Source organism: Eulemur rufifrons, chromosome 30 (genome assembly GCF_041146395.1).
Source record: "Eulemur rufifrons isolate Redbay chromosome 30, OSU_ERuf_1, whole genome shotgun sequence".
NCBI lineage: Eukaryota > Metazoa > Chordata > Mammalia > Primates > Lemuridae > Eulemur > Eulemur rufifrons.
In genome coordinates, this window is record NC_091012.1 from 135,033,513 (window position 1) to 135,045,593 (window position 12,081).

The 12,081-nt window shown below is 38.7% G+C and overlaps 1 protein-coding gene across 7 annotated transcripts in view; it reads right to left on the bottom strand.

Moving 5' to 3' along the window:
* Window positions 1-12,081, bottom strand: part of FRMPD4 (FERM and PDZ domain containing 4) — a 796,138-nt gene that overhangs the window by 94,321 nt on the left and 689,736 nt on the right. For all 7 annotated transcript variants that reach the window (XM_069462953.1, XM_069462955.1, XM_069462957.1 and 4 more), the window contains one exon: window positions 4,181-4,341. In XM_069462953.1, the coding sequence (XP_069319054.1) occupies window positions 4,181-4,341 (161 nt within the window). The remainder of the gene's footprint in view (window positions 1-4,180; window positions 4,342-12,081) is intronic.

Below are 12,081 nucleotides of genomic sequence, written 5' to 3' on the forward strand. Positions count from 1 at the left end.
GGGGTGGGTTCAAGGAAGCGGGGGTTTTCCATGGATTAGATGCTGAGAGGAAGTGGGGGTAATTCTATCATGAGCATCTTAATAACTGCCTAAAAGGTGAGAGGAAGGAAGCAGAGCAACCTGTGATTGATAAAGCAGCAGCAGTCACTCATATCAGCTGGGAGGGGGTGTGCTTGGATATTTTTGTGGTTTGGGCTGTGCTTGGATGTTTGTGTCTGCGCTCACATATGATTATAGAGGAGTCTTATTTTTGCCTCAATACATCATGGTCACAGAGTGGCCTTGTCTGCTGTTGATATTTGGTGATTGTTCATGTTCACAGGGACAGCCAGACCCAGCTGTGAGGGCTCACCAGCCCCCAGATGTGAACAGCTGCTTTCCTCTTTCACTTGTTTCCAAGGAGGGAGTAGGAAACTAATATTTATTGAATTTATTATGCACCAGGCAATGGGCTAAATGCTTTGCCTAGTAACCTCACTGAAAACTACAATCCCTTTCATATAATGAGGCTCACACTGGTTAAAGAATTGGCTTGAAGGTAGGACTAAATCTCAGCCTGGACTCTTCCAAGTTCAGAATGACCAACATGTCTTTTGCACTTGCCCCCATAATTCAAAACCTGGTCTCTGCCAGGTGTCCTGACACATAAACTGTGTGAAGCATATATCTGTATTCAAATAAAATCTAAAATCAATTACCTGGATTATGCTCTAGATATGTGCAATTATCTCCCAAATATTTATATGGTACTATATAGTAGTACAATTTTAACTTTATTTCCACAGCTTTGCCACTGGGTGACAGGTGCTTCGGGAATATTATCTTTTAAATATTATTAGTATTATTTTTTTTGAGACAGAGTCTGGCTCTGTTGCCCGGGCTAGAGTGCTGTGGCATCAACCTAGCTCACAGCAACCCCAAACTCCTGGGCTCAAGTGATCCTTCTGCCTCAGTCTCCAAATTAGCTGGGACTACAGGCAGATGCCACCATGCCTGGCTAATTTTTCCTATATATATATTTTTAGTTGTCCAGATAATTTCTTTCCATTTTCAGTAGAGACAGGGTCTCACTCTTGCTCAGGCTGGTCTCGAACTCATGACCTCGAGTGATCCTCCCTCCTTGGCCTCCCAGAGTGCTAGGATTATAGGCGTGAGCCACCACACCCAGCCTAAATATTATTGCTATTACTTTATTTAGTAATTGAAATGAATAATTCACACCCAGAACATGGAACTGAATAATTCAGTTGTTCTCTATGCACCCAGATGGTTGGTGTTTGTGTCACTCAAGTTGTAGCATAAATTTGTCTTCTTTTTGGGGGAGTAAGAGTAGAAAAATCTTAACATGTCCCCATATTAGTGATAGAAAATATTCATTTCACAGACATGGGAACTGAGATTCAGCATTTGCACACATAAGGAATTGAGAAAAATCACTTGGGAAACTTACTGTAACTATTGAATTATGTGCAAGCAATCACTCAAATTCAGCCAAACAAATAGTTAGAAACCAAATGCTAGTCAACTACAGAAAAATTTCAAAGTAACTGTTTGGAGGATAGATTTTAACTATTCTAATAAGAAAACCACCCTCAGATTAACAGAACATATTCTTACATTTGACCTATGTTTTTTGAACAAATAAAAATTGATCAAAATATTTTCATTAATTCTTGTTTAATCAAGCAACTTTATTAAGAGTTCTGGAAGAAACAATACACAGTCCCTTCCAAAATATGAAACAGTGCCACAGAATTGTCTTGTGCTTTTTACTCTGAAGACTGGATTATCTAGTACAGACAATCTGTTCACACCACTGAAATCCCTTGGGACTTCAGTAGAGTCATTTTTATGATAGACACAGTTTATTTGAGCAGTACTTTCACTCATAAAAATAACTGGAAATTGTACTCTTTGACTTCTGCCTTCACTTTTTTTCTACTCTTCTCAAAATTGTCTAACAATAGGTGTTAGTGTCTTTGAAGCTAAGGAGAATTGAGGGCAAAGAAGGGAAAGAAGTTGAAAGAACAGTGAGATGGTACAAGAAAATGAAAAACAAGACTTGAATCTCCAGTCAGCTTCTGGGTGGACACATACTTTGGAGAATCTCATAATTAGAGATGTTAAAATATCCCAATATTATAAAACAGCATGCCAAATATGATTCCATTTAGGAAAAAATATGTGCATACACACATATACACATAGATAATATATTATATAATATATATGTTTGTGTATGCACAGAGTTGTCTACATTCTCTCTATGTCTATGTGAATAATGGCTATCTCCTGGTAGTAGGAGTTCAGGTGATATATATATTTTTTACTTTCTCCTCTATATTATCTACATTGTTTATATTTTTTTACAAAGCATATGTATTATTTTATTATCATAAAAGGCAACAAATCTATTTTGAGAATAAAATTCTCAATTGTGTCAAGCTCAACAATCCCACACACATAACTAAAATATGATCTACATTTAATGAAATAAAAAGCTCAGCTGACAGAGTAAGAAGTTGCATCGTGAGACAATGATAGGAATGAAAAGGACACATTCTGCTCAGCACAAGTCTAAAGTGGTTAATTATCTGTGGTGCTTGCTCTGGGGCATATTATGTCAAAATAATGAAAAAGGGAAAATTAAATCAACTTTAAAAATCTATACCAGAAAAAATTTTTTAATAAATTTTTTTTAAAAAGGGGGCGATGGGGGCATCAGGGGGAAAAAATCGATACCAGGTTACTAGTTGACTTTTGTCTCCCTTAATTGACAGACTCAACTGACCAAATATTTTACAGTTTAATAATAATCATCTATGAAATGATCAGGACATGCCTGGCACTCTTCTAACTTATTGCATCCTCTCCATAGTCTTATAAGGTCTTATAGATACTACTATGATCCCCATTATACGGAGGATATAGAGAAGTTACATCAAGCTGATGTAAGAGAGTTAACATGAAAGCTACAAAGTCTAACAAGGGGCAGAGGCAGGATTCAAATTCAGGCAGTTTGATGCCAGAGTCTGCACTCTTAAGTGCAGTAATTCACTACTGAACACTGTTGCTGATTTGCAAAATCCTGGAAAGAAACAGCATGGAAGAGAATTTCCTTTTGTCTGAAAATAAATCCAATACAAGTACATTATAGTAAGCATATAAATACATATAATAAATAGATAATATAAAGCACATTTCTGGAAAGGCAAAGGCAGCTCACTTTAGGTGATTGCATTGTAGTCTATAGTATTCAACTGTGTTGATAGTGGAACATCTGTATGTCCTAATACATTAATTATCTGGTCATATTGTAGAATTTAAGCAACTTGACAAGTACTGTATCAGTCTGAGTTTGATGTATAACAAACTACCCCCAAACTCAGTACAGTGTTCAATGATCATTTCTTCTTATACTTATGGTTCTTCTGGGTGATTGCAGACTGGCTGATTTAGGCCAGGCTCAGCTGGGCTCAGCTGGGTGGTTTTGTTTCAAACTACAGATAGGCTGCACTTAGCTCCCAGGTGCAGGCTTGCTGCTGCATGTGTTCATTCTGGGGCTCAGGCAGAAGGAGTAGCAGTCACCTGGGGAAAACTTTCTTTTATGGCCATGGCAGAAGCCCAGGAAACAAGCTCAACTGCACAAACACATCTCAAGCCCTTGCTTATGTCATCTTTCCTAATATGCCATTGGCCAAAGTCAGTCACCTGGTCCAGCCCAACAGCAATGAGGCAGGGAAATGTATTCTCCCCTAGTGGGAAGGGAGGGGAGTGCATATTTGTAAAAATAATCCAACCACCCTGATGATTAAATCCTACTGTAACTTAAACACCACTTCCTGCTTTTCTTCACTAAGGAATTCTTCATGAGTTTATTGTAATATAGCACAGTGCCTGCCTCTTACTGTTTGCATTCATATGTTAAGAAGTGGGTCATTTCCAAGGTTACAAATGATGGCTCAGTATTTTCTTGAGTCAAGTGATAGGATGGCTTTGGCAGTTTGAAACCTAGTCTGAGGAGCCAATTCTGTCTCTCAGGTGGTCTCACTTTATCCAGGAGTTAGAAAAACTCACCCAGCCTTCACAGCCTGGACACCTTATGAAACTGAACAGTAGTCATTCTGGCAGGGTGTGGCAGGTGGTCCCTGGAGACCAAGAACTGGGGTTGGGTGCTTACCTGGTGTTACCGAGCGAACAACCACTGGCTTTTCACTCCCTGCCACAAAGCCAAATCCCAGCACAGGGTCCCTCCTCATCTCCACCTTCCGAGGAGCTGGAGGGATGATTTGGCAGCTCTCTAATCGAGGGTCGTCAAATGGGATTGCTTGTGTCATGTGACTGTGGAAAAAGCACATACAAGAGAAACGAGGCATTAATGAATGTATTAGGCCTTGGCCTGGCAATCACATCTCTCCAGTTTCAAAACCTATTCTCTGTTGGTAGAGAGTGGGAAGGATCTGGGAGACCCATAGTCATGCTTCTGTCATGGCCTCCTTGTTGGCCCACTTCTGCTTTAGGCCTTTGCATTGGCTGTTCCTCCAACCCAGAATGCTTATCCTGCAGATATCCACATGGCTCACCCTCGCCTCTTTCAAGGCTTTGCTCACATATGACCACCTTAAAGAGGACTATCCTGGCCATACATTTTAAAATTGCAACCCCGCTCCCCCATGCCCCTATTCCCTTTACTCTCTTCTACTTCTTTTTCTTCCCATAGCATTAATCACCTGCTAACATGCTGTACAATACAGTTGACCCTTGACCAACACAGGTCTGAACTGTGGGTTCGCAGGTATAGAGTGAACATGAGAAGCGATGTGGTTGTCTAGTATGAGACTCTGGAGCCAGATTGTCTGTATTTGAGTCCTGGGCACCCCACCCCTCCACTTCCTAGTGATGTGACTTGCACACATTACTTCATCATCACCCTGTGCTTCAGTTTCTTATCTGTAAAATGATGATAATGATAGTAACAACTTCATAAGATAGTTGTGAAAATTGAATGATTAAACGCGAAGCACTTAGCAAAATGTTTGACACGTAGAAAGCACTCAAAAAGCATTAGCTGTTATTTTCATCTCTGGAGATCAATGAATAGAAAGGAATAGATTTCAGACATTATGAACTCATTCTATATTAAAATATGAAAATAAACTCAATAATGTTTCAAAAAGCTGCAGCCCAACTTTCTTGGTGAAATGCCTCACAAATCCTAGGTAAGCTCTGAGGCCTTCAATTTGAAAAACCCTATCAAATTCAATGGCACAATAAATACAAATATACAGTGATATACACAAGGCAATACTGTACCAGAACACAAAAGAATAAAAGAGGATAGAATCAAATCCAGGTGCTCTAGTGACTGAACCACTGTTAACAAATTTTCCTCAGCCATGTTTCTAGACCATTAAGTGACCTTTGAGTACAGGGCTGGGGAGAAAACTTGAGTCTTGAGGACACTGAGAAGCACTAATTATGTTCTGTAAGTAGGAATGAGACAGGCACAGGCCCTTTCACCTCAGACGCTGCTACCCTCTGTGTCAACAGAGTCTTACATTGGTCCGTATCACTTCATTGTCATTTCCCCACCCAAATAAGGTTTGAAACACAACCAATGTGTGTTTTGTGTCCACTGCTTGTTCTAGCATTTTCATCTGTGTTAATGATTTTTTCATTATTTTTGCTTTGCTTGTACGTTGAGGATAATCTTCCAATGTCATTATCATCTTCTTGCTCAACAGGTTGTGTTTTCAGAAAAAAATTGTCTAAAAGTAATCAACCCCTGTTTCTTTTCCAGTAAGAATGGATCCATACAAGAATGTGCCCCCATGAAACATCATTTGGTTTTCCGTATTAAGGCAAGGGGTTTGGGGCCCTGTACTTGCAATACTTTTTATAAAGATGCATGCCTCTTTTTATAATAAGCTGAAAAAGCAACATCTTTCTACCTGCTGAACATGCTTCAGTGAATTCTGATGCTGAGACTAGAAGAATACAACTGATCAGCTATACAAACCTCCATCCCCTGCCCTCAACCTTCTCCCACAAACACACAAATAGGCCAGGAATCTATGACCTGAAACTATAGAGTATATTAATTGAGATGGAAAATGTGTGCATCAAGATAAAGGGAGCAATCTTCCTGTTTCTAACAGATTTCATTTCAAAAGGAATGATGGTAACCCTGCTGCCTAACTCCCCATAACAAAAGGAAAGGGCTTTCCTTGAACTCTTGGAGCTTTCTTCCTCAGCAGAAATAAAAGACTGATACATCCAATGTAACACAAAGAATTGCTTTGACCAGTAGAAAGTGCCCTGTATGAAAACCTAAAGTCATTCCAGTTTTTGATGCACTCATTAGAGCCAGCAAGGTCCTTTTTGGAATATGTGCTGAGTGGAAAGATTCTGCAACGAAGAACCAAATTTAGAAGCTGGTATATTTGGTGTGGAAGTTAAAGAATCTGGGAAGATAATGGCAGGTGGGCCACCTGTGTAGTTAAGGCTGGAACAAAAATAAGTATAAATACTTATGGAGTATAAATAAACATATGTGCCCAAGTTATGCTTGAGAAGGTCACTGTTGGTGTTACCTTTCAGGGATGGCCAGCTGTGATTATATGAGAGCATAAAGCATCAATATATATCTTATCTTGGTAGCACTGGTCTGTGTGGTAGATTGACTTAGTCTTCATTTGCTCCCTAGGATATGACTTGCTACCAGATGCCACATTCCTTTCCAGTACCTTCCCACTATACACAGTGCATGCTTTTCCATCCCTCAGCTCTGCTAACATTCCATTGCCCAAAGGATGTCCCATGACTGAGCCCAGATGTGACAAGTGAAAAACACTTGTGTATTTGAGCATGTATTCTTGCTGCTTGTCATCTCCATAAGAAGACCTTCTCAAGGTGGCTGCTGCCCCTTTGGCCTGGTCTTCGGAATGGACACGTGTGGGCCAGATCAGAGCCTCCAACTCACTGAAAAGCCAACTACAGCAGAGGTGCCCAGCCCCCAGGCTAGATCAGCCAGCCGAATGAGGGAAAATACATAATGATGGTTTTATGACAGTGAATTGGGGGGGGGGGAATACTTGTTATGCACCAAAAGCTTATGCATCTGATTTGTAAATAGTACTTTCAATGGTATTTAAATACCTTGAAGTTCCATACCCCAAAAGATTTTCTCCACTAACCTTATTCACTACATCATTCATGACTAAATATGTTACATTGGACAAACAGCACAGACACTTCTAAAGGAAACTTCTCCTCTCATTATCCTTGTTGACATGACAGCCACAGGAACCTGGTGGTCTATTCTTCATGACCTTCCCACATCCCTGGCTGGAATTGGGTAGTGGGAGCTCCCAACACAATGGGCAACAATTCAAAGCCCTATTGTAGCCTGTAAGGTGGCCTAACATAAACAGATTTGACCAAAAGTGCTAATCTAGGCAAACCAGAGTTTCCCAGAACAAGAATTTAAGTTGGAAGGGAAAAAAGGAAAGTGAAGTATGAATTGTTAAAGTTGATATGTTACCACTGAGAGAAGTCATGAGGTACATTAGACCCCATGATAGGTTTCTAGGGAGTTAAAACTATGATAATGTGTGTGGCAAAATAATATGTTGAAAAAATGTTTTTGCTTTGTTCTCATTTTGAGTTTTTTCCTCTCCCAGGTCTAATAAGGTAGACAGGTCTTTTGCAGACCCTTGCCTTAGGAGAGGTGCATTTACCAGGACTCAAAGCAAAAGTTGACTGCATATAACTCTTTCCTGACTTTTGTTTCCTGAAAGTCTGAGCAACTTGGCTGAGAAGCCAAAGTAGAAGACCCCTATGAGGTGGCAGAAACTTCAGGAGAAACAGCTTGCTGGTATGTCTGGCAAGGCATCAAGACCTATAGGCTGAGCCTAAAGAAATGGCAGCTTTGGACTTCAGGGGACCATACAGACTCACCCAGACCAGGGTATCTTAGGAGCAGGTAATGAGGAGGAGACCATAAAGTCCTGCCTGAATTCCTGCTCTGCGTAAGATTCCCAGGATTTTTGAATATTCAACATGATTACATTTGAATTGCCAACCAGCAGGAACGTAATATGACGTTACTCACACACGAGTTTGGGGATAAGATTTATGTGTGCTACATAAGAAAACAGAAACAGAACCTTTGAGGGAAAGAAGAGGGGAATTGGAAGAGAAGTTACTCAACTTGGAGAGAGACCATTCTGTGGAGTGACGTCATGATAGGAGACCCAGGAACCCCTGCCAATGAGAATGCTAAGCCTTCCCTGGGTCTGGAGCTACCTCCTTCTGCTGCTTCCCATACTCAGCCCCTCTACATTTTCATTCTCATATGTCCAAGGGATTCCACCTCTCTTATGACATACATATTTTTAAACTCAACTCCCATTTTTTGAGCAAGTCCAGGCAAGCTTCTGTCCTTTGGGATCAAAAGAACCAAACCAAATCCCTCCACTAGAAATGAGTTAAATTTTATATGAACATACATAACTGCATATAATGTGTTTTCAGCTCACATAACATAGTGAGTCGAATGTTTTTTGCCTTCATAAATATGCATATTGTGAGTTCAGAAGAATTTAACCTTCACTGATCAATTCCACAGGCCACTGTCAGTCAATTCCCATAACACGTCAGGAGCATTTAAAGATTTAGAACTGTTTAGTCAAGCTTGGAAACCTACATTGTACGTGAAAAGCCAAGAGAATCCAGAATGATTCAACTTAAAAATCACAAAATGTTTAAAATAATCTTGTTGGAGAATTTCAGCAGGCTTCACAATAAATGAGGCTTCTCTTTAATGGGTAGACTAAACATAAAAAATTCCAGTTCTCTCCAAATTAATTTATGGATTTAATGCCATCTAATAAAGCTATCTCAATAGTCTTTTTTAAAAGAATTCAACAAAGAGAATTTTAAATTTTATATAATACTTTAAAAGGACACTCTAAACAAGAAAAACACTCTGGTTGTCTAGTCCTATAAGATACCAGAGCCCATTATAAAATGATGATTCTTAGAATGTTATGATTCTGGCACAAATATAGCAAAATGTACAACATTGGAGTAGCAGCTCTGCCTAGAACAAAACAAGGCTTCCAGGGTAAATGTAGAGATGCCTATCCCCTTGAAAGAATTCAATGCAAGCTATGGTAGCAAAGAAACTGAAGAACTTTAGCATGTCAACAATGTGTTTGTTTTTGAAAAAAAAAAAACCATTAAAATAAAGTAGAGTGCATATGAAAATCTTTTGTCCTACACAGGGGTTGTTGACTACCTGGTGACAATAAACTAAAAGAGTTCCCTTTTCAGGGGAAAGGAAGTATAATAATGAGTGTGAAAGTAACTTATTTTTTCAAAGAAACTCAGATTGTGGTTAGAATGTACAGAAACAGATGTTTGGACAAAACAGTGATGTGCTTGTTTTATTGAAAATTATGCAAATATGTAGATAAAACTGCAGTCTTAGAAAACTTGGAAATGAATTTGTCTAACCTGTTTAGAAATCTTCCAAATGAAGCATTTCAGTGGATGGTGAACTCATTTGTTAAATATAGGAAAATGCAACATCTTTCATTTGGTTTGTAACAGTTGACAGACATCAAAGAAGATGGAAACTTTCCAGATGAATTTCAACAAAATGCATTGCAAAGATGGGATTGAAAAATGGTATTACATGATCTAGTAAGCAAATTGGTGCCACACTTTGGTCCATTTGCCTTTTCATTTGTTTCTGCAGGTTTTTTTTTCCTCCAATGACAATGATTAAAACCAAGTAAAGAAGTTAAGCTGAACTTGCAACCAGAGCTTCAAATTTTGATTCAATGAAGTGATAAACAAAGATGTTCAAAAATAAATAAGCATCCTCACTTTATTGTCATTTAAAATATTAAATAATTTTTAATGCAGCAGTGACATTTAATATTTATAAATAATTAATATATATTTTATCTTCATTTCATCTTATTTTAACATCTCATTTTAACACCTTTTTAATATATGCTTTATACTCTCCATAATATATTACTTACAGTTGCACATATATATAAATTATGAATAAATTAGTATGTATTTAGGGTAGTACATGTTCAAAACTTTTTTACTAATAGGAGTACAAAAGCAAAAAAATGTGGAGATTTCTGTTCTGTATAATCCAGAGGGTTCCTGACTTCTGGTGTGAGCCCAAAGGGTGTTTTAAATATTTAAATGTGATAGACAGAGGCATTGACACTACAAAGCTCACCACAGCTCTCAAAAAGTCCAGCTCTCACATTGAGAAATATTCAGTGGCATTTTTAGAGACCTAAAAGTGAAGATAGAGTACTGATGGGACATAGTGCATTTCCATCCTGCTTGTTTAATCCTATCCCAGCAAGTGGGATGAAACAGAATAGTCCCAGGTTAGCAGTTATGAGTGACTGAGACACAGACTGATTGATGCTTCTGACATGTGTCTTGCTTTGGACTCCGACAGATTGAACCCTTTGAGGGTTGGAAGTCTAACCACCCTAAACCTTTCTAAGGAGCTGGCATTCGTTGCTTACAGAGCAGCATAATTACTACATGGCTGGGCAGACTTTTCTTTCTTGATTGATTACCCTTATTTTTTTTTGTACCTGCAGGAAAATACCTCTTTGAATAAAAGACTTGATCACAATGAGCAAAGCCTTTCTCAAACAAGTTAAAGACATCACTTTTAATTCTGAGAGTTTATCTCCATTAAATCGGATTTATCCATATTTTAGGGCAGTGGTTGGGGAGGAGGGTTGAAGACACAGGATTGTCCCTTCCCCATCCCAAGGGGCCATTATATGTCCCCCCAGTCTACATGTATTCTTTGAAAATTTATATTATAACTTTATACTTGGAAAGTGAGAACAACCCCATGGTTTTGGTAAATACAAACTATAAGAGTATGTGTTACAGAAATCCGGGTCTAAGACACAAGGCAAAAACATGAATTGATTTTTATAAAAGAGATGTTTTTAGAGAATTGATTGGCCACACTTTATAAAGTTCATAATTTTATAATCATTACACAAAGGATTTTTAAAAAGTGATTACATGGTAAAGACTTACATTGATGACTGAAAACTTCTGATGGAAGTTAAAAGGGCTGGTAAGGAAATCACAGAATCCAAGGTTTGAGCTAACAGTTCTGTTTTAATTAAGAACTTATGATCTCTTAATCTTTTCTGCATTAATATTAAAAATATTCCCAGGCCTTACCTAGAGAATTCAGTTTCCTTAGACATAAAACTATATTACTGCTCAACTTTAAACATCTTTTCTATTTGGAGTTTCATTTGTGTGAGTTTCTCCCATTCTAAGACTTATGCATGTGAACTGAACCTCACTTCCTAGGCCCAGCCCCACCCCTGTCTCAGATCCACTTCCTGGTGCCCTGGGAGCTTCACCTTTATGAACGACATCAGGTGGGCTTGTTGCCCTCTGGCTTTCTGTTGGGTTCATACAATGGGAGGTGCTGGCAGGAGAGAATGAGGGTGGCAAGAGAGAGATGGGTTATTTATTTTTCCTGCCACCTCCTTGCTTTGGTGTAGTTGCCCCACACTGTTCCTTTTCTTTGCCTTTTAAGGCCTAGCTGTGCTAAGGGGTCACAGCTGCTGCTAGTCCCTGGTGCCTCAGTGTGACTTGCTGTTTTTCTTATCTGTGCCCACAGACATCTGTTTCTCGCCAGGACTCTCAATCACACACCGTACCTCTCTCTTCCATGGAGCAACCTACTAGGTCTCATAAAACAACTGCCTCTTGAATGGCACTGATAGGGAATCTCCTCATCCTGGCTTCTAGTGAAAAATGTCATTCTAGCTCCTTTTCTGATTCTTATTTAAGAGTAATAAATACTTTTTCATTGAGAGCAGCACTGAGATCAATTATTCAACTAATATTTATTTATAATATATCAACCATATTTGTATCTATACCAACAGTCCTCAAAAAAAAAAAAAACAAAAAACAAAAACAAAACCAAAACCAAACTCAAAAATACATATCTATTAAATAAGCATTCCTTCCTGGATTTTCTACATATGGATC